The 23,111-nt window shown below is 48.5% G+C and overlaps 1 protein-coding gene across 1 annotated transcript; it reads left to right on the top strand.

Annotated features, from left to right (window-relative positions):
• Positions 1–154: 154 nt before the first annotated feature.
• On the top strand, positions 155–22,928 carry SLC9A6 (solute carrier family 9 member A6). The gene is made up of 16 exons (XM_048319059.1): positions 155–431; positions 6,410–6,609; positions 6,959–7,036; positions 7,682–7,758; positions 8,661–8,773; positions 10,339–10,444; positions 13,275–13,416; positions 13,642–13,747; positions 13,972–14,060; positions 14,266–14,379; positions 15,956–16,067; positions 16,444–16,597; positions 16,765–16,795; positions 17,999–18,078; positions 18,693–18,798; positions 19,598–22,928. The coding sequence occupies exons 1-16, from the start codon at positions 170–172 to the stop codon at positions 19,871–19,873; spliced, it is 2,046 nt and encodes a 681-aa protein (XP_048175016.1). The 5' UTR covers positions 155–169; the 3' UTR covers positions 19,874–22,928.
• Positions 22,929–23,111: the final 183 nt, after the last annotated feature.

Below are 23,111 nucleotides of genomic sequence, written 5' to 3'. Positions count from 1 at the left end.
GTCCCCTGCCCCCGCTCCCCGCCCCCCTTTTCCCCGCTCCCTCGCTGCCAGCCCGCCCCCGCTCGCTGCCGGCCCGTCCCTATCCGGGCTCCCCGCTCTGTTCCCGCCCCCGGCGCCTGCGCCCAGAGCCGCTTCCTGGTGTCGGCGGGGCCGGGCCGGTGCCGGGGCGATGGCGGGGCCGGGGCCGGTGCTGGCGGCGGCTGCGGGGCTGTGGGCGCGGGGGGCGGCGGGCGCCGAGGTGGCGGCGGCGCATTCCGGGGCGCTGGAGGAGGAGATCGTCTCCGAGAAGGCGGCGGAGGAGAGTCACCGTCAGGACAGCGCCAACCTCCTCGTCTTCATCCTTCTGCTCACTCTCACCATCCTCACTATCTGGCTCTTCAAGCACCGCCGCGCTCGCTTCCTCCACGAGACCGGGCTGGCCATGATCTACGGTGAGCGGCGCCGCGCCCCATGCGTGCATCTGCCACCCCGCGCACCCGTTCCCTGGGAAACCCGTGCAGGAGCTGCCCCGAGTCCTGGGAGCCCCATTCCGACCAGTCCCGGCTGTGCGCTGGGCCAGCTGCGGGGCTGGGTGCTTGCCCGACCGGCCACTCCCATGGCAGCACCAGTTGGGGACCAGTAGCGCGCCGTTCTTTCGGTCAGTGCCTGGTGGCCCCTGCCCGAGGGTCTGCTACAGGGCTTGTTTGGTGGGCGAAGGAGTGCGGGGGGACAGGACACATCCCCTCGTGGGTGCAGCTGGACACTGTTGTGTCACCGGGACAGCCCCGTCCTGGTGTGTCCTGTGCTGAGCCTTATCTGGGTGTTGCTGGAGGGAGGGTTGGTTGTTTTCCAAACCCTAGATATGGAGGGCTCTCGAGGGCAGAGTTACTCCCAAATCTCTGGCAGTGAGGAACTGGTTGGGTTTTTTCCAGATGGCCTCACAGGGTGAAGCTGGTGGGGTCATGGGTTACCACATCACCGAGCACTGGCAAGTCCCACTTACCTGCTCCAGGGTCGAGAGTGGGACTTGGGGCAGCACATCCCAGGTTGGATGGTGCTCTGAGCAACCTGGTCTAGTGGAAGGTGTCCCTGCCCATGGCAGGGGGGTTGGAACTGAATGATCATCATGGTCCTCTTCCAATCCAAATAATTCTGTGATTCTGTGATCCCACATGCTGGGGCCAGAGGCTGTGTTTCCACCCTGTGTTTAGGGCATCCAGATTTCCAAAAGCTGTCCAAGAACAGTGGAGAGGCCATTTGGGGGATTCTCTCACCCTTTGCCACACTCAGGGACCTGCAGAGCCATCAGCCTTCCATGCTGCTGCCTGGGGACCTGTGTGCACAAGCTCCTACCTTTAGAGTTCTTCCTCCTGCTGTGACAGGACCTCTTGGAGAGGAGCCCCATGTGTATTCCCACAGGAAGTGGAGCAAGGCTGTGGGTCAATGGAATGAGGCTGTAGACATTTGGGTATTAGAGGTGGCCTGTGATTTACTGAGGTGACAAGGCCTCATGAAGTGGCCTGAACCACAGTATGGAGGGACCGTATATAGGTCTCCCTGGGTTATCTGGCGTGACTTCGAGTTCTACCGAAGTAGCACTGGGAGCTGTGCTGGAGAAGTGATTAACATGGCCTTGGATCCATATCTAGGGAAGATTTGTTGAATTTAGGATTGAGAAGGCATCTCCTGCTGTGCGCTATAGTTAGTGTCTGTCCTCTGTGCGTCCCTTGCTGGCTGGTGGTGATGTGTGACCACACAGAGTCAGACATGGCCAAATCCCCCACCCAGGAGAAAGCTTTGATCTGAAGGCTGTGGCTTGACCTGTTTGGGTCACTGGCTTTCGTGATCCCAAGTTTCAGTTAATTGGAAGGATGCTCCTTCCAGTTAATGCTCCTTCTAAATGAAGGGGTGGAGACACTTGCGTCAGCCCAGAGGCACGAAATACTGGTCTGCTTTTTCAGGGGCACAAAATACTGCTCTGCATTTTCAGATTACTTCCAGCCACTGGTCAGGGGGGTTCAGACGTTTCTGGCCTCCTGTCCAGGGCAGGGATGGTCACCTCCTGGGACAGGATCTGTGCTGTGAGAGGACATGCTTCCAGCATGGAAGGTCTTCTCTCTCCTGCTGCCCCAGAGCTCCTGACATGCGACTTTCTGTTCTTTCCATGCTTTCACGCTTGCCTTTAACCTTGTTCTTCTCCTGGAGCTTTCTTCCTCTTGTTCCTCCTCTCTCCCTGACCTACCTGAGTGCTCGCTTTATTCTCAGAGCACAACCTGGGTCGTTTCAGTCTCCTGCCAATCCGTAAAATGCACCTTTTCTGTCTGCTCTTCTGCAGACTGTGCTTAGAGCATTGCTGGTGAAATCAGTAATGTCACTTGTCTGATCATACAGAAAATTCCAAGTTTTCCCTGGTATCAAGGCTTTTGGCATTTGCTTCTCAGGTAGTGGCAGCTGCCATAGGAAAAGGGGTGTGTAATTCCCAAGGACTGGTGAGATGCTGTTGTTTTACAGTGGCAACTTAAAATCTGCAGGGAAGAAAGCAGGTATCGCTGTCCCTGGCTCCTTGCAATGCTTTCAGTCCCAAGGAAGTTCACTGAAAACATGGAAGGGCTGCAAAACAGACTCTGAAATCTGAGCAAGAGAAGCAATTTGCGAAAGCTTGTATTTTTCTGTTTAAAAAACCCAACAACAACTAAGTCAAAACTTTTGCATATATCTCTTTTGGCAAAACACATCAGTTTCCTTGTTGTCTTTGTTTTCACTGGAAGTTACAAGCTCTTGCTCCGGGTGGGTTTCGTTTCTGTCTTGCAAATCACACTGTCAGCTCAGAGCTGATGTTCAAGAGCTGGACACTGGCTGGAGTAATTTCACAGTGATAGACAATAGTTGCTTAGTAGCCCTTAAGCTTCATTCCAGTGTTTAAAATGAGTTTCCCACATCTGAGGTACTCAGCATTTAGGATAATTAATTTAACAATTTTGTTTCAGTTCTTCTCAGAGTCTGATGGTAGATGTGCAGGAGCTTCTCTAGAAGTTTAGTTTCCTTGTACTTGTTCCCACTTGGTCTCTGGATTGCATGTGTCTAAACTGCTTGTTGTCAGGATGTCTTCAGTTGCTACATTTTTCTTTCCTTTTGGTGTCCAGATTAATGCTTGCCTGGGGATCCTGTCTGCTCCCATTGTTGTTAAGTGCTGGGTTTGGTAATATATTAGTCTTCATTTAAAACATTACCTCGGAAATGTTCAACAGCACCTTAAAAAAAAGCCCATGGGCTTTTGTTCTTTTTAATGAAGTCAGGAGAAATGCAATGAAAATAATCTCTTGCACTTTGCATAAAAGAACTCAATTAATTTGCCGGCTTTGCCTTCAGCCTCTCAAGTCCTTGCAGCTTTTGGCTGGCAGCTTCTGTGGTGTTGGGTTCCCTCTGCTCAGCTCAGCTCCCTCCCAGGGCTCAGTTTTGTAAAACTTCTGGCTGCAAAAGCATGTTGATACTGGCTCACACGTTGCTGCTGGGGCAGCCCTGTGAGTGCCCAGAGAGTCTGAACCATTTCCTAAGAGCCTCTTGGAACCAGGAGCACCTACACAGTCCCCTGGGCTTGGTCCAGGGAGCCTGAGCTCAGGACTGGACTTGGTGTCTGGAAAACCTTGTCAGGTTTGTCCCAAGTGCTTCCAGTGAGCTTTGTTGGGTGGGGAGGATCAGATCCACTGTGGAGCAGAGGGGCTGCTGGTGGGGCTGTTTAATGTTAGTGGAATAATTGGTTTCCAGCAGAGCAGCAGGATGCTTTCCCTGCAGGTAACTCTGACAGTGTCCCTGTGTTGGAAGCTGCTGGCAGGGTCACACTCAGTGCCCAGGAGCAATTTGTGCATTTGTGTATTTGCACATGGGTGTCTTTCCCCAACTGGTCTGGGGAGCTCTGGCAGCCTCCCAGGCAGCCTATTACTGAGCAATACAAAACGTCTGATTTTGGGACTTCCAAACAAGGGTCCTTGGCAGATATTGTAGGTTTATCTGTCCCTTTTCCCTTACCCCATTCCTGGCCAGAGTGGGAATTTGGCCCTGTCTGGAGCATGGCTGGCACCCAGTGCCAGGAGCAGCTGCCCGGATAAGGAGATGGCGGAGGAGCAGGGTGCTATCAGATGTAGCACTGCTTTGGGACAGGGATTAAGAGTGGAGAGGCAGGTGAGTCAGGATCCCTTTTGAATTCGCAGCAGTGACTCCTTGTGTCTGTCCCTCCTTCCTCCTGTCCCTCCTCATTTCCCAGTGCTGAGCCCGGGTGTTAAAGGGGTTGCTGAGTGAGTTTCCTTCCATCTGAGCAAGGGCAGGCAGCTGCTGGTTTCTGATTCCTGCATGAACCTCTGAAATCAATTTTGTTTTTAAGAAGAAACTTCTTAGAAGTCACCTCAGATAGTTCTGGAGGGCTGCAAAGTGTGGTGTAGCTTAATAGCCATAAGCAAATGTAAATAACCCTTTGAAACTCTTTTTATCCCAGTGAAGGATTTTGGTTGTTTCCCGTGGTACCTCTGGAATTGTCATCTTCTGGGTGAAAGGAAAGTGGGATGTTTTGTCCCACTGCTGTGGTGCCATGCAGCCACTGCCACATGCTCATGTAAATACATGCTGTGGCACCTTGATGTGCTTGACATACTTGCTTTCATTCTATAATTTTATTTCTGGACCACTGGAAGATCACAGGAACAGAGGCTGGCAGAAAAGTAAGCTGAAGAATTCCTTTTGGTGTCCCCTCTAAGTGATGGTGGTGTAAAAGCAGATCTCAGCTGCTCTGCAGGGTGTGACATGCCCTGAACTCTCTTTGCTGGAGCTGATTGTTCCTGGCTGTGCCCAGAGGGAACTGTTCTGTGACTGTTGGGGTGATTCAGGGCAGGATAAAGCCCAAAGTGGTGAGCACCTGATTGATGGTGCATGGCTTGAAAGCACCAGTAGCCTTTTAGCTCACCCGTGCTACAAAGTGCTGTATTATACCGAGGTTTTGGGTCTGTCCAGTCCCTGAGCTATGGTGGGTCAGCAGTGGTGACTCTGTGTGCAGCTACCTCCTCTGCCTCTGCTCATGGCCTGGGTGTGTGTTCTGGTGGCCTTGCTGTGTGTAGCACTCCCTGGGGCAGGAGGTGGGGGCTTTTCTCCTGGCCATCGGGAAAAATAGTGAATCTTGTCCTGGAAAAACTGTGGCCAAGGGAGAGAAGTCAGAAAGTGGGTGGCAGATCAGGAACTGGCCGCAGGAGATGCTGCATGAGCTGGGGCCCCACAGTGTCCTGCCCGGGCTCTGCTCTGAGAGGTGGTGGCACAGGAAGAGTTGGCTGTTCCCTTCAGTCGGGGTTGTGCCCTGCCTGTAGGAAAGCACAGAGCAAGGTCTTAATTAAGGCAGCAGTAAGGAAGCAGGAGTGTCCTGGGAGGCAAATGGAGAAACTTTCAGAGTGTTGCGGTCTGTGTTTAGTTCCCACGTGTCTGAAAGCTTTTCATAAATATGTGGTTCAGAGATGGGGTTAAGATCCAGGATTTCTGTGGCGGCTCAGGGCCACCTTAATCAAGGAGTTTCCAAACTCTTTTGTGCTGAAGGCTACATGGAAAGGTGTCTTGTGGGACACCCCTCTTCCCCAGCCTGCAGATGTCAAAACACTCTGCCAGGAGAGCACTCAACACACTTGAATCTGGATTTGAGACCTCAGACAACAAAAGAAAAATGCCTTATAAATTGCTGACTTGCAAATTAACCCCAAAATGCCCCTACTTAGCGGCTGAGCTGGAGGCAGAGTTGCCTCACGGGGCTGCCCGGGGGCTGCTGCTTGTGGTGCGGGGCTGAAGTTTGCAGGGGCAAGGAGTAGATCTGGATGGTCAGCCTGGACTGGGAAACAGGTTTTTATGTTTATATGTTTATATTTTAAAATGTGGTTTTAAAAAAATGGGGAGGCCTGGGAGGAGGCTGTATTGTGCTGCAGCACCTTAGGAAGGATGCTTGCCAGCCTCAGAGTGTTCGGGGTGGTTGCTGGATATCATCTTTAATCCCTGCCAAAATGAAGAGTTTAATGTATCAATGTCAGGTTTCAAGGTGCAAAGGGCACAGTTTGGGCATGTGTGAGCAGCACCTGGGCCAGCAGTGCGAAGTGCTCACCCTAAAAACCTAGCGTGCCCTCGATGTTGGCTGTTTGCTGCACTGGAGTGAGGGTCTGACTGATTGCTGGGTAGTTCAAATCCTTCAGGACTTGTCCATGTCTGTGTTAGAAACTCCTCATGAGCACAGAGTATTCGCCTGGCTCACAGGGGACGAAGGTGTTTCAATTCACACGGGCAATTACTGGGTTGGTGGTTGTGCTCAGCAGCTGAGCAGAGGGTCAGGATCCTGGTGCTGCATCTGTGCTCAGAGGGATCATTCTGGGAGTTTGCTGTGGTTTGTCTCACAGACCGTGTCCCTCCCCAGGTGTCCTGGTCGGTGTGGTCCTGCGCTACGGCATCCACGTCCCCAGCGATGTCAACAACGTGACCCTGAGCTGCCAAGTGCAGACCAGCCCTGCCACGCTGCTTGTGAACGTCAGTGGGAAGTACTATGAGTACACCCTGAAGGGGGAAATCAGTGCCCAGGAGCTCAACAACGTCCAGGATAATGAGATGCTGAGAAAGGTAAGGGAGGCAGTGATGGAGAGGTGAGCAGTCCTTCCCACTCCCTCCACGGGCATGGGTCCTGGATCTGCTGGATTAAGTGTTTTTGTTTTGGTTTTTTAACTTGTGATTGTGATGAGTAGTAATTTATATGTTGAACACAATGTAATGAAACTCTAGTTTTAGCTCAATTTAAGCTGTTAGACTCTGGGATTTGTCTCCAGAAGGTTCCAGACACATCCTCAGTGTTGCCCCAACAGAATTCATGTGGTGGGGGTACAGGGCTTTCTCCATATATTACTTTCTTATTTGTGTTTCATCTTGCAAAGTTTTAACAAATCATTTTACTGTTTTTTTTTTTTCTTAACAGGTGACTTTTGATCCTGAAGTATTCTTCAACATTTTGCTTCCTCCCATTATATTTTATGCAGGCTACAGCTTGAAAAGGGTACGTGCCTTTACAGTGCCGATGTTTTTAGCTCCTCTGCCTCCAGAGAATTTTTAATACTTGCGAGTGCTTTAATGCTTGCTCAGCAGGCCGAGGCTGTGGGGGTGGGTATGGTTTTCCCCAGCAAATATGGGATTGTGGGAAGCAAAGGTGAGAGTGCCCCCGTCATTCTCGTCTGCCCCTCTGCCCTGGGAAGGGTCAGCGACTTCAACCATTTCCAGCAGGGGTTTTTGAGGTCAGCCAGGCCATTTCAGCCATCCCAGCTTTCAAAGCACTTGGGAGTGTGGGAAGGATTTAGAAAGCAGCAGCTCTCTGAAATGCTGACTTGGAAGGAGAGGAGAATGATGCAGTTTAGCTTGCGGGAGAAGGAAGGAGGAATGCTGCTGGGTTAGGAAATCAGTTCCCAGGACTTGGGAGTAGCACCTTATTAAATGCACAGGTATGAGAAAATGGTACATTCATGTTTATTAATGCTGCATTAACTGGTGGTCTGGCACTGTGCTGTGCTGGGCACCCTGTGTCTGTCCAGTTCATGGTGTCTGAGCTGGGTCCAGGTTGCTGTGGACACTGTGTGGGTGCCTGTGTGGGCTTGAAATAAATCGTTAGCAAAATATAATTCAGTTTCTGTTTTTTTTCTCCTGCTAGAGGCACTTCTTCAGAAACTTGGGATCCATCCTGGCATATGCTTTCCTTGGCACTGCCATTTCCTGCCTGGTGATTGGGTGAGTAGATGGAGCTGGTCTGGTTCTTCCACAGGGTTTTGAGCTGTGCATGGGAGAAGTGCCCTGAGCCTGGAGCTGAAGCTGCTAATCCCAGCTCTGAAAGGTCACACAGGCTCTGCTACTGCTGCTCAGCAGCAGCAAATAATACTATTTACTGCCCAAACTTCTGCTGCATGGACAGGGTGGTTGCTGTCTAATTGCGAAGTGCTCTCAGCATCCCATGAGAATAGTTATTCATGGCAAGAAAAGATTCACACTTCTCTGAAGATTGTCTTGAAAAATCAGCAACTTCAAATTAGTGAAAGCATAAGCCCTCATAAACTTGAGACACAAGAGTAGAGGGCAGGATCATAAAGGCTAGTGAGCACAGATGTGTTTCAAATCATTTATCCCTCTGTGTAGAGGCAGTTGGATGATTCCCACTCTGGCTGGTAGCACATAGGCTGGCATAGGGTGTTTTCCAGTGGAGTCCAGTGGACTCAAGCAAACTCAGCATCTGCATTATCTGCTTCTCGCTGAAAGTTTTGGCCATTTCAGAGTCAGTTCAAGGTCACCTCACTGAACTATGTTAATGTGCAGCACTGCAAAGTGATTGTGCGACCCCATAAGCCTGACTGCTGCTTTCCTTTAGCCGTGTCGTGCTCCTGGAGGAGTTCTGCTCACAGTTCCCTGCTGGCACCATGTTTGTGTTCCAGTTCAGAGGGTGCTTTGATGTGTGTGGTTCAGTGCTCACCTCCAAGATCATGGCCCTGGGGTTTCACCAGGCTCGGCCCATCCCATGCAGTTCTTTGGTGTTCTGGCATTTGGATAGCTTTAATCTGGTAAATTCAGGGAAATCAAGCCCATATGAATGTTGTTTTGATGCATCGCAGAGATGTGTAACTGCCTTTTCTGATCCCCAGCTCTGTCGTGTACGGCTGCGTGGCGCTGATGAAAGTCACTGGGCAGCTTGGGGGAGATTTCTACTTCACTGACTGCCTCCTCTTTGGGGCCATTGTGTCAGCTACCGATCCAGGTATGTTACCCACTTTCCCTACATTTTGGCCTGGTTTGAGCTGTGGGGCAGAGGGGAAGAAAATCTGAAACCCCTGAGAGTTCCCTCCTTCTGAATTCTGGAGCTTAATTTATTTATGACATTCTTAGAGGTCAGATTTGTCTCTGTGCCTTTTAATTTTCTTCAGTTATGTGTGATACAGCTTCCAAACCTCTGCTTTCCTGAATCCTTGTTTGCAGTGAAGTCCTAGGCAGCCTCTCTCTTGACTTTGTTGGGGTTTGGCATTGTGTATCTGCTACCCTGTGCCAGCAGCTGTTGCAGAACAAGATGCATAATGTGGGGAGGGTTCAGTTGATAGTGTTAGTTTAGCTATTTTCTCCTGCTTCCAGTTTGGTTGGATTTTGGCAGGGGCTAATCTAATTTAAATTGGATTAATGAGACACCTTAATGAGCAGTACTGAGGACAGTAGTGACATCTTGGTTTACTGATGCACTTTATAAATCAAAACTATGAAAAACATGCCATGTCCAACTAAATTGAATTTAGTTCATGATAGCTTGCATGTGGTAGCTGTTTACTTGCATACTCTCACTTCATGTGAAAACACAGGACCCAAAAAAACCTCTCTTTGCTCCTGCCCTTTGCTGAGTAGGGCTGGAAATCTTCTAATGCTTAGAAATGCTGCAGATGCGCTGTCGGTGTTACGTCCCTTCTTTGGGCTTGAAATAGGAACAAGAAGATTTTGCAGGTAGAAATGGAGTATTTCCCCGTGCATAAATGGGTTAAACCCCCTCAGTGTGCCCTGAGTGCTGTTCGAAAAGACTTTCACGGAAGTTGATTGGAATTGGCTCAGCCCTCAGCCTGAACTGTGCCCAATGCACCATGTGGTACATCTTGCTTGCCTTGGATATTGTGATGTTTCTGTGAGGCTGATATGCAAAACCTGCTGCTTTCCATTATCTTCTTGGAGCTGTTGGATCACAGAAGAGCTTGAGGGAACTCTGATCGCTGCCAAGTGGCTGTAAATCACAGAAACCCCCACATGGGGTTTGAGCCGATGCCTGGCTATTTCCAGTTAGGTCTGAAACGTTATGTGTCTGTGCTGGCACTTAGAATGTGTTGAATCCAGGGATTTCTCTCAGAGTATCAGGAATGGAAAGGAAAGACTAATCTCACCCTGGACAAGCCTGATCCTTCTGGCCTTCTGCAGGTAGAGGAGGCTCCCCCTGATGCTCCAAGCTGGGGGCATCCTAACAGCTGGGTGGCTCATGCCAGCCTGGTACTGTGGCCCAGCCCATGAGCTCAGACCCTGGGAAGCTCAGAGCAGAGTTTGTTTATGTCTGCCTGCAAAAGATTCAATAGGCCAGGATGTGTTTTAGTAAAAGGAGGAGGGAAATGATGAATCAAATTCAAATCTGAAAGAGCAGAAGGAAGAGTATCAAAGGGAGCACGAGGGGCAGCTGGCACCATCACAGCAGTGGCACAGATGTGCAGGAAGGCAGCTTTCTAAAAAGGACATTTTGTCTTTGATTACATTGAAACAGCAGCACCTTTTTGAATGTCTCTCTATTTTTCTATTTTTCAGTGACTGTCCTTGCCATCTTCCATGAACTCCAGGTTGACGTTGAGCTGTATGCCCTTCTCTTTGGTGAAAGCGTCCTCAATGATGCTGTTGCCATAGTGCTGTCTTCGTAAGTGTCTTCTCTTTTTATTTAGAATTGTTATGTATGTTACATGTCAGGAGTTGGAGGGAGCCACTCGGCCTTGCCCCTGTAAAATAGGAGCATGGGTGTTTGCAAGAGCATCTTAAGTGTCCCAAAAAGCTGTAGTGACATTCTGATGCATGTCCTCATTGCTTACCACTGCTTGGGATTACGGATTGCCCTTACAACTTCTGCCTGCATGATGGATAGTTTCATTTTGCTTTTGTGGTCAGTTGACCCATCCATAGGGAAGATTTTATGTCCCTCTGAAATGGAAAAAGCACCACATCTGCTTTTCAGCCACAAGATCCCACTGAAACCCTTTGCTGATGGCTTTGCTCCTACCTGCATTGCTTCCCATTCATAAATACCTGCTTTTGTTTAGGTGGAAATAGCTGGTGAAGCAGCTGTTTCCTTTCTCTCCCCACATCAAGGAGTTAAATGTTCTTACAGCTGGAGTTAATGTCCTTGACTGAACACTTGGGAAACTTGCTGCCTTTCTAAAAAATGTTTTATATTCTTTAATATTTTATGTCCTCTGTATGCAGGACGTATTTTATCTGCATTTTCACTATGTTGTCGCCATGGGAATTTGTTTGGGAATATATAATACCTGCAGTGGTGACAGCTTAACATATAGCTAAGACTAATGGAGAAAATATTTCTGGAATACTTGCCACTCCAGCATGCTGGTTGTGTGGGTTTTACTGGAGGCAGCAAGTAACACATTGTGAGCTGTGTGTTGTATTTACTGAATTGGGTGCTTCTGTTGAGGTTTCTGGAATTCTTTGTATTGCTCACTCTGGCTTTTTTGCTGGATGTGTCACCGCTGGTGCGAGAGGAAACTCTGCACAGCCAGATTGTGTTTCAGAAGTGATCATGAGTGAGGAGGGGATGGGGTCTTCCAGTCTGTGCTGGGAGATTCTGGGTGGGAGTGGGTGGATTCAGCTTCAGAGTAATGGAATTTGTGATGAATCTCGGCACGTGTGGGTGACGGCACTGCATGCAGTGATTTGCCTCTTGCTCTGCTTCAGAGCAGCTCTGTAGCTGTTGCTCTGATTTCCTGCTTTCCTCTCTCCACAAGCTGAGCTCAGTCCACCCCCTCCCTGAAACAGGATAATTTGTACCAAGGCAGCAGCTCCGAGTTCATGCAACAGTTATTTTATTTTGCCTCAGCACTGTAGGCAGGGAAGGATGAGGAGCTGGGCTCTTCGATGGCTTTTGCTGGGTCTCGGTGCCCCACAGCTCCTCTCCTGCCTGCTTTCAGCCCTGGACAAATGTCTGTTCCTGTGCTTAAGGAGCAGGATCTGTGCCTTTCCGTTCCTGTCTTGGCCTGGCGTGGCTTGGCAGCGGGAACTTGTTGCAGGATGAAGAGGAATTGAACCCAGAACCGAAAGCTGGTAGGCAGTGAGGTGCCAGGGCTGCAGTTTGGGAGCAGAGGGGGTAAATGCAGCTGCAGGGTCTCTACCTGCTTCTTCCAAAGGGAGGATTCACAGGGATTAAACACCATGGGGAGGCCCATGGGCAAGAACAGGGGAAATAAAGGGCAGCTGGTAATAATGTCTTATTGGCAATGCAAAAAACAAAACCAGGAGAACTGTAAGAGGTTAAAATGCAAAACCAACATCCAAAGAGTTGGTTATGGAGGGGAAATGAAACCAGTCTGGATTTAAAAAAAAATGAAACCTGAAAACCCAGAATAAGAACATGTTGGTGAATGAGAAGTATAAGATGGGATTGATGAAAGGAATTAAATCATGGAGAAATCTGCAGCTTGCAGTGTAAAAGGCAATGCAGAAAAATGAGATGTATTAAAAGCAGGAAAGTTTAGCAAGGGAAATTACCTGTGATGTGTTGGAAAGGGGAGGTTTGTCATTTGTGTTGCAGAAAAATGTTGGTGTGTAGTTTGGGGAGAAAGCTGCAGGATGTGTGTGCAAGGCAGTAAGTGTCTGTTCTCAGCAGATTTAACAGCAAACGTTTAAAGTTCACATCCAGGAGTTTTAACAGAGTGAACCAAGGGATTGCTAACTAGGAAGTTAATGTTTGCGGTAAGTTTACATCAAGGAAAGTGATATAAGGAGTTGATAAATGGGGTTTAGGAGCTGGATAAGGGCCCCCCTGTATCTCAGCCTTTCCAGGTAGAACTGTGGAACGGCTGATGCAAGGCTCAGCTCATCAGGAGTTAGGAGGGAGCAGATTGGCAGATGGGATCAGCACTGCAGACCTGTTTGCCGTCTCATCACAAAGGTCTGTTGAGGTCTGGTGGATGCAGAGAATGGTGTTGCTGTCGTGCATGGCACTGCCTGCCCTTGCTACCCTGTGGTGTTGCACTTTGGAACTCAGAGCAGTGCAAACTAAATGTAGTGCATGTTAACTGTGGCAGAATGGGAGAAGTTACAGCTCTCCAGGGGATGTTCACATCAGCCGCCTCAGTGGAGAAATGCAGGTTTCCCACTTGAATGCTTTGTGGCCCCACAGCACCTGGCATTACAGAGAGCTGGTGCCAAACCTCACAAATACCACCATAAATGACACATCACACGAGGCACAGGCTTTGGTCTGCTGCTCTCTAATGTCCAGGAGCAAATGCAGAGCCAGGCCTAGGTGGGGTAGCTGATCCCAAACTCCCCAGGACAGGGAGCATGTGCAGCCACTGCACGCCGTGATCCCAGGGGATTGCAGTGTGCTGTGTCTCCCTGGTTCCTCAGGCTCGGTGTTTGCAGCAGTTGTAGCACTTTTAAAGGCTCATGTAGCACTGTGAGGTGCCTCTCCCTCCAGACTAAGCAGTTTTGTTCTTGTGCTTTCCCTCCTCTTCCAGCTCAATAGTTGCGTATCAGCCAGCGGGTGACAACAGCCACACATTTGATGTCACAGCGATGTTCAAGTCCATCGGGATCTTCCTGGGGATATTCAGTGGATCTTTTGCAATGGGAGCAGCTACTGGAGTTGTGACAGCTTTAATATCCTTTTCATGTTTGTTTCTTTTTCCAAGTGTTTGCATAACAGCTTCTTTTTTTTTTGCTGCACTGCATTTCACCCAGATGTTTAATTTTTTTTTTCCTAAATTAATGAAGGATGGTGCCATAGCCTTTTTAGGGACAGACTGTGTAGCTATGATATGCAATTGGATTTGATAGGTTGCTAGCCTGCAGTGTCTCTCCAAATTGTCCTTAACCATCTGCCACGTCACCAAGTTCACCAAACTTCGGGAGTTCCCATTGCTGGAGACCGGCTTGTTCTTCTTGATGTCCTGGAGCACATTCCTGCTGGCTGAAGCGTGTGGCTTTACAGGCAAGCTCCAGCACAGCCCTGCCTCTGGGATGGAGATCTGCAGGGCTAATGGGGCCACTGAGTTTTGCTTCTCAGTATTGATGGCAGCCATGGCTCTCCCTCTGCTTGCAGATGTTTAATGATTCTGGGTTCTGGGGTTACTGCATTAAGTTCCCTACAGTCCTGGGGTGCAGCTCAGCTCCATTTTCCTGACCAGGAGTCTAATGTGATGCTCTGCTCCCCAGGTGTGGTGGCTGTGCTCTTCTGTGGGATCACACAGGCCCATTATACCTATAACAACTTATCTACAGAGTCCCAACACAGAACTAAGCAGGTGAGAACTCCTCAGACCCCTTCAGTCTCTCTGAATTTCAATATTTTTCCTTCCCTCTGGCCAGAATTACGTGCATCTGTCTTTTTACAGCTGCATTTCACTAGAGTTGCTTCTGCAGAAGTATTTATTGCATGACCGATGGGCTAACATGCTTTTCTTGTTAAATCTATATTATGTCTAACTCACTTTTGTTTTTCTCTTTCAGTTGTTTGAGCTTCTGAATTTCTTGGCAGAAAACTTCATCTTCTCCTACATGGGACTTGCACTGTTCACCTTCCAGAATCATGTCTTTAACCCTACCTTTGTGGTGGGGGCCTTCGTATCCTTTGGAGCCCAATTTGTAAGACAAAGAAAGAAAGGGAGAGGTGCCTCATTCCCAATTTGTGTTTTTCATTCAAATGAGTGGGTTTGTTTTTTTCAATCAGTCTGGCTTTATTTTTAAAAAGGGATTTCTGCCATGTGGTGGTGCCTTTGCTGGTTATTTTAAGAACACTGAGATTCTTTTTCCAGCTTTTCTGTTAATTTTTTTTTCTTCCCCGTCTTCTCTCCTCTCGCGGGCATCCGAATCAGCTGCTGCAGGGACTTGTCATTCAATGTGACCATGATGCCAATGCCAGGCGTTGTCATGTGGCACCAGGAGGGGCTTTGCAAAGGGGGGGGCTGCCTGGTTTAGCTGTTTATTTCCTCTTTTCTATGCTAGTGCACTTGGTTAACCCTGAAAAAAGCCTTTTTTTGGTCAAACAGCACAGTTACAGCTACAGTAGGTGCCTCTGAATGATGTCATGAGAAAGGATTTCCCGTTCTGCAGGCTGATGCTAACAGGAACAAGGGCCCTGGTATGTCTCAGAAAAACAAGAATTTTGAAGGAATTTTTTTCATGTCACAGGGAAGCCAGTTAAATGTGCAGAATTATTTTCACCCTTTGCCAGCACTGAAGCAAGTTTATACTGATAAACAAAACATTTTTGCCAATGCTGACCCATGGGTTTGCAGCAGGCTCAGGTGAATTTCTCTGATCAACTTTTGTGGGGTTGCAGTGGGGCAGAGGGTGTGGAGAGCAGAGAAATGCCATTTGGGCAGTTAAATTGGAATTTTGTGCTGTGCCTCTTCAGTGGGAACTGGCTAACTCGCTGATGAAATAGCTTATTCATGAGAGAGATCATGAAATATGTCTCTTATGCAAATTGTGATGTTCAGGAAAGAACATAAAATCTAGACGCATCTTCCATATTATTCAAGGCTGTGCGGAATACTGGCTCCAAGATTATTTTTGCCATCTGGGTGCTGGTATTAAAAGACACAGCTTCAAAGATAAAAAGCAGTATGAAGGAGCTGGTGATTCTTGTATCTCACAGGCTATGAAAACAGAGAGAGTATTAAGATTTTTTTTTTCCTTCTCAATGGCTGCTGCTTTCATTTTGCTGAATAATCTTTGGGAATGGGACTTGGCTTAAAGCTTCAAACCCAGCTGTGAAGTGTGGCGTGCTGGGGAATGTCAGAGGGGTTGTCATAGCTGTGATAACTTGAGCTTCACAGAAGACAAATAATTCTTGGGGTGCCAAATGGACCTGGTAGCAGAGAGCGTACTGTGGTAAATGATGGTTTTTCTCTCCTCTCACTTGTCTAACATGTCCTTTCATCATTTCCCTTGTTTATTTGTACTTGTCTCTGTATGATATTCCTGAATTGCAGTGTGTACTGTGTTTCAGCAAGGCAGTAGCCTGCTCTTCCCACAGTGCTGTAGCACTCAGAGCTGGGTTATTATCTTTGCAGCCAGAGCACTGGTGTTTCTGCAGCTCTCAGTTTCTGTTGGGCAGTAGAAACTGGCTCTGTGTGCGGATGGGATGTGATGGGAGACACAGGAAGAGCAATTTCCTTAACATGTACAAATACAGCTTGCTATCTTCCTAGGAAGAGCTGCCAATATTTACCCATTGTCATTTTTACTGAATTTGGGGAGAAGAAATAAGATTGGAACGAATTTGCAGCACATGATGATGTTTGCTGGTATGTTACTGCATCCTTCCTCTGACCGTGTGGCCCGCTGGCACTTCCTTGCCCCTGAGGACCTGGAAATATTCCTTATTCAACACTAAATCTCTTATGGGCAATGTCTGGAGGGGAGGCTGGGCAGGAAGGGGCTCAGTGGTTTGAGATGTAGGAATGAGCTCCTCCTGTCCTGCTTTGAATGCATGGCATAGGGCAGGAAGAGTGTTTGCCTTTCCGGACTCGGAAAGAGGGGTGATAAAATCATAACTGTTCTCCCTTGGTGGTGGATGTCCCCAGCAGAGGGGCAGCAGGATGTAAACCCCAGATGGGAAGCTGGCCATGGGGGTGGCCTGTGCTTGGGCTGACACAGCTCCTCTGCTGTCCCTTCCCGCAGGGCTGCGAGGAGCCATGGCCTTCGCCCTGGCCATCCGTGACACGGCCACGTACGCCCGGCAGATGATGTTCAGCACGACCCTGCTCATCGTCTTCTTCACGGTGTGGGTGTTCGGTGGGGGCACCACGGCCATGCTGTCCTGCCTCAACATCCGGTGAGTGCAGGGCTCCCCTGACTCAGCACATCCTCCCCCTCGGCCTGCCCTCAGCTCAGGGTGCTCAGCTTTAAGAGACCAGAGGCTGATCTCATCGTTCCCCCTGGATCCCAACCTGCACTCCCTGGCACTGTGTGTGTGACACCTTTCTTGTTTTCTCCTCGCAGGGTCGGTGTGGACGCGGATCAGGAGAACGTGGTGAGTGTACTCTGCTGGGCACCTCTGCAGAGGAATCTGCACTGCACCCTCAGGGCAGGGTTTACATCCTGACCCTGGGGATGCCTTTCTGTACTTTGCTTCCTTCCAGCTGCGGGAGTTTTTAGCTCCCCAAGTGAAAGAGTTTGCAGTCAGTGGGAGTCTCAGCTTTTCTGTGGTCTCTGGTTTTCATGAGCCTTGTTTTGACTCAGCTGGAAAGAAGGGCTCAGAAGTAATGCTGGACTGTTTAGTCAGTCCACGTTGCTGCTGCAATAGATTCAGTCTCTCCCTTGCTGGGTTTGAAATAAATCCCAAAGTGAGCATGACATGGAGGCTCTGCCTCATCCTGGCGTCCAGGGCAGCACAGAAACACCATTTACTGACTCATTTTGTGTAGCATCTTCTGCCCATCTTTTACCCATGGGTACCCTCAGCCCCTGCTTACGCCCTTTTCCTGTGGATAGTTACGTGGAAGCCTCAGAACCACTGACCACACTGAGATAAATGCTGGAGCCCCACAGCCTCGGGAGTTTTCCTGCCTGGTAATTCCAGCTGTCTCATTCATGTGTCTGCAGCCTGGTCATGCTGTGGCTGTGGCTCTCCTTGGTTTCAGTGTGGATTCTGCACCTTGGAGATTCATTTTATTCAGAGCCATTTATTGGGCTGTTCACGTCCTGGAGAGGAAGCATCAAATGTGACAGGCAGCCCAGGGCCATAAATCTGTAAGCCAGATTTCTATGAAATACGTAATTGTATTCATAGTCCCCTCCAAACAGTTTCATACTTTTTTTCTCTGACTAAAAGGAATCCTGGAGTTCCCATAATGCACAATTATTTGCATACAGCAATATCAGGCGAGATCTGATGGAGGTTGGACCTGTCAGTCACTGTTAAATATGACGTCTGGGTGCAGCTGGCTCTGAGGCACTTTAAACCTTGGGGCCAGACACCAGAAGGCTCTAGCAGCAAAATGGTCACTGTGCTTTGATACCACCTCCCTAAGATGGTTGAATGCTGCTCAATGCAGCCAGTTGTGAACATCCTTATACACACAGCAGCCCAAAGGCTTCTTCTGAAGAGGCGATGGGAAAGTCTGTGTCTCTTTGTGTCCCCTGGGGATAATCCAGTGTCCCATGGGGTCTCCTAGCCCTGATCCAGGTCATGGCTTGTTGTCCTGCCCTTCTTTAATGTTTTTCTCTCCCACAGGGTGTCCCAGAGAGCGAGAGGAGGAGCACGAAGGCTGAGAGCGCTTGGCTTTTCCGCATGTGGTACAACTTCGATCACAAGTATCCTTGAGCTCCAGTCGGCATGTGCCATGTCAGATCCCACTGCCCAGACACCTCTCACTTGGACCATGACTTGCTCTCTGCTTGGCAGAGGAGCCAGTGTTTGCTTTCCCATGACATTGCTGTGTTTTGTTTTGCACCTACTTGTGTCTGTGGCTGCAAGAAATGACCATTCCCACCTGCTGTCAGTGGGAATGCAGCAGGAGTTCCGTTCAAAGCTGGGCTCTCCAAGGTTGCAATCATGGGGGTCCTCAATCTCAGGGGCAGGCGGGCAGGAAGGGATGGGGGTTTTCTTATTTGCAGTCCCTCTTGGTAGATCTGTGCTTCTCCTCCCTTCCAGATGCTGTGCTGTGAGTTAGTGGAGGAGTGACGTCAGGCTGAGGGGCACAGGGTGATGGGACAAGCGATGCTGCTGAGCATCTTACCAGGACTGTGGCCTGCTGTGTTTCATTGCATTCTTGTTGCACACCATTACAACTTCTGTGATTCTACGCATTTGTGTCTCTTTGCTTTCTGTGCTTTCCTTGCAGTGCCGAGTCCTTCAGTGCTGCCATCTCACTCCTTGACTCACTGGCATGGCTCCATTCCTCTTTTTTCCTTAACCCTCTCCGTAGCTATCTAAAGCCTCTCCTGACACACAGTGGTCCCCCGCTGACCACCACGCTCCCGGGGTGCTGTGGGCCTGTTGCTCGGTGCCTGACAAGCCCACAGGCGTATGAGGTAAGTCCTTTAGTGTCCTTTCTGTCACAGTGTTTTGGGTTTGACATGTTGATGTTTCTCTTTTGGATGCTGTGCTGCAGCATCAAGCTGGGAGCATGAGGGAAATGAGACCTTGGGGCTGATGGGTGAGCTAATTCCCATGAGCATTTTGCTTTTCCAGCTCACTGTTGGGTCATGAAGGGGTTTGTGGTGTATTCATGGTGGTTCTTCAGTGACTGGCTTAGTGAAGTTGTCACAGCTGTCCTTCCCCAGGCCCAGCTGGGAGGAGACACAATTCCCTATCCCCTGCTTGCTTCCAGCCTTGCAGCTGAGCCATTCCTGCAGCCCTTTCAGCTGCATCACTCACAACCAGAAAGGTTGCCAGCATTGTCATGCCCAGGGGTCCCTCACAGTGGCAGCTGTCCATGCCAGGAGTCTTCTTGGCCTGTCTGCACAGTATCAGCATCAGGTTCCCTGACAAACCAGAAATGGCTGTGATGGGTCAGCAGTGCAGGTCCTGTGCTCATGAGTGTTTGGTCCTGTCACAGCCACTCAATACTGCATTCCCCGTGTACCTGGCTATGGCACCAGAAAGAAGAGAGCTGGGAGGGCCCTTTTAGGCAGTCTGCAGAGAAGTTCTGCATGGTGTGAGTTACCTGGGCTCTGAGATGTGTGTGTGCCATGTCCGGTTCTGGTCATGGTCATGGCAGGAGAGTCTGTGACTCGGTGCCTGTGTCTCTGCTCAGTCACCATCACCATGCGATTGTAAATAGCTATTCCAGAAGAGTTTAACAGCACTTTCCTCCTGTTTGTTCCCCAGAATCAAGAGCAGCTGAAGGACGATGACTCCGACCTCATTCTGAACGACGGGGACATCAGCCTGACATATGGAGACTCCACGGTGAACACCGACTCGGTGGTGCCCGGCGGCGCATCCCGGCGGTTCGTGGGGAACAGCTCAGAGGATGCCCTAGACCGGGAGCTGGCTTTTGGGGACCATGAACTCGTAATCCGGGGAACACGCCTGGTCCTGCCCATGGATGATTCGGAGCCCCCGTCAAACGTCCTGGATAACGCAAGACACGGTCCAGCATAAGGTTGCTCGGTTTAATTCACAGTAATATTTGCATATATGATAAAGAAGTATGTACTACCTAAAGTCTAATGCATGTCTCAAAATGTCTAAGCTGTATAAATATTATTTATATGGTGTCAGAAGAATATAAATATTCTCTGCCAAGCACTTGCAAAGAACAAGCTGCAAATTTAAGTTAAAAACTGTGTTGACTGCACTATGTAGGGTGGAACTGTTTTAGCGTAAGAGTCTTTTGCACACAGTGAGCTTCGTTAGTGTGTGATTTAATGAAGGGTTTAGTTCCCAGCGGGTAAGTAAAGGAGCTGTGACTCCCTGTTCATCCTCTGAACCTGGGAGAAGAGGGTGGGGAGTTGCTGGTGAGCAGTGGAAATTGCTTTCTAGTCAAATGAGGATTGTTGAGTTTCTTTTGGTCTCTGATCTTTGGATAGTCACGTTTGAAATATCAGCAAAAAATCTGCCCACAGACCCTCTTGCCAGGCAGTGGATGGTGATAAACTTGTTTCACTGTGGGAACCTGGAGACCTTCTGCTTTTTAGTGACCCTCTGCCCAAGCCCTGCTTTAGTGGGCTCATGGCAGACTCCAGCCAAAGCTGACAGCAGGTGGTGTCCAGCTGCTCAGATGGGAGAAGGAGAGGGGGATGGTTGGTGTCTGTAGTTGTGTTCAGGAGAAGGAGGCAATCCCACAGAAACTACACCAGGTGTGCACAGATTTTAGGTCTGAGTCCATCTTTCAGCTGTGGCTCAAGCAGCTTTCTAGAACCAGCCGTTAGATGCTCTTTTGGCAACTAAATTTCACATTTGGGAAGTAGCCATGTCTTTGCGCAGGCGAATCCCTGTCCTGCAGTCACAGTTGTAGCCAAGGTGTGCAGAGCTGCCACAGCTGCACTTGGGGCTGTGGAGCCCAGACAACCTCAAACTCGAGCTTTAGGGCTGCAGATCCACACGGTACCTCCGGAGCTCTCCAGAGGCATCCAGCTGGTACTGAAGGGGAGCCCTCCGTCCATCCTCCCACAGAGTCAAAAACCATTGCACTTTGTTTGATAACTCCTTTGTTTGATAACCCCTTAACTCCTGCATGCTGTGTGTCTGCAGTCCCCACCCGACCTTTCTTGTCTCTTTATCATTTAATGAGAAATGTTTGCAAGTTGGTTTTTGGTTTTAATTTACGTTTTTATTTTCCAAGGAAGAGCACAGAACAATTTCTGATTTCATACTAGTGTTAAAGGATTTATTCTGTAGTTATGGGAATGGCTAAAGGTGCAGTGAAACTGTTAACCCTGACATCTTTTTTCTCCTGGAAAGGGGGAATCATGGAAATTTACTGTATGTAATTTTATTATCTATTTTATCTACAGTTTTTCTATACAAACCTTTCAGGGTTACTGGTGCACTACAGGCCCATTCTGGAGCTAACCCTCTCCAGAGGGCTTAAACAGAGGTATTTAAAATGAAAATACATGAAAGAGAGCCAGGTGAGTCTGAGCACTCACAGCTACTCATTAGCTGTCTTTGGAACAAACTCTGCATGTCTCAGGATGACTCTGAGACCTCAGAGCAGTGTCCCCACAGCTGTTTTCCCCAGCATCACCTGAGAATTGGAGGAGACAGGAAATCCTGACATTTCAAGTGTATATGTATAGTTGAGAAAATAAATCTATGCTTTTTTATTTTTTTTCATTTTCTCAGGTCTAAGTAACATTGCCTTAAATTTATGGATGTGAAACAATAATTATTTTGGCAGTTTATCCCCAAGAAAATGCTTTCTTTTTCCTTCTGAACAAAACGTGCAAGTGTTGCCATAGGACTTCCCTAGAAGCAGGGTAATGCTCTGTTTATATTTGGATATATTTGGGGCATCTTCCTTGCACCTGTAAATGGCATCCCGCTGTTAACAAAGTTGTTGGATTAGTGCTGGCCTTTGTTTCCTACTATGCAGGAATTCCATAAAGTGAGTGTGCATTTTATATGGTGTCTGTAACTTATCTTCGTGTGTTTAAAAAAAAAAAAAAAAAAAAAAAGGAGAAAAAAAAAAGTAGGAACCTGTTGATTTTAGGTTTACTGCATCACTTCTACATCCTGTTTTTCGTTTGTTCTGCCTTTTCGAAGAGGTATGATAAATAACTACCTCTTGTTTTTTCCTGTATAGCCTGACTATGAATTCAATTTACAGAGTTGGTGCAGCTGGAGGTGCAGGACAGTTCTGCTGCCCTGGGGCTCCCTCCCAGGCATTCCCAGCTGAGGTGCAAATTTGCTGCGAGGTGGCCTCAAGGTGATGTTTTCCCATGGCTGTGGTAGCATTCCTCTCTTTCTCTGACCCTTTGACTTCAGTAATTTGTTCACTCACTGTAAACTTGCCAAGGCATTACCCGTAAGTCTCAACTTTTTGCACCAATAACAGTTCAGTTAGTACATCAAAGGAAAAAAAAGTTAACCAATGATGATTTTATGGGTTACCTTATGATCCATCTATAATATAATCAGGATGTTTTGAATAGCCTTAATCAATGAATGAAATTCAAGAGTGATTTCATAAATGAATGGGATTCATCCTCAGCTGATTGTTTTCTTTGCTGGGCTGCAGCAGAACACACAGGAATGCCTGGTGTGTGGAGACAGAGCCCTGATGCTTTGTGCTGCAGATGGAGTTAAGGGTACCTTGGAGAATCAGGCTGAGACGTTTTGCCAAATAGATAAAACAGCCCTGAGAAGGCAGTTTACAGCCCCCACAAAGATTTAGAGAAGGTGCCCTTCTTCTGCAAATTGAATTTTCATGGTTTTTGCACATGAAAAAGCATTGTAGGTAAAGTTATGATTTGTACTGGTACTGTCAATTTGTGTGGTAATGGCATTAACCCTGTAGCTATGATGTTTGTGCAGCTGATCTGTGATAGCTGATGATCACTATTGGACCTTCTGTTTACACTGACTAAATCCTTTACTGTTGCATTGTACTGTGAAAGAAGGATTATGGGCCTATAAAAGATTATTATTTTTTTTTTGGAATTGTGTGTACTGTTTCATTAATTCACACAGAAATAAATCTGTAGCAAAGTGACGACGTGCTACTTGACCTTCTGAGACCGGTTTGTTCATGGCCATGGCAGCAAGGACTGGAGGGCAGCTGGGCTGGGGCGCACACTCTGCCTTCACCCCAGCTCCTGGGACACACCTTCCTTGCAGGAACAGGTGCTGGGGAGCAGAGCCATGCTGGTTTCCAAAAGCTCCTCCAGGAGCAGCA

The sequence above is a fragment of the Corvus hawaiiensis genome, chromosome 14, assembly GCF_020740725.1.
Source record: "Corvus hawaiiensis isolate bCorHaw1 chromosome 14, bCorHaw1.pri.cur, whole genome shotgun sequence".
NCBI classification, from domain to species: Eukaryota; Metazoa; Chordata; class Aves; order Passeriformes; family Corvidae; genus Corvus; species Corvus hawaiiensis.
Note: the sequence above shows the minus strand (reverse complement) of the source record. Positions and strands in the feature narration are given on the sequence as shown.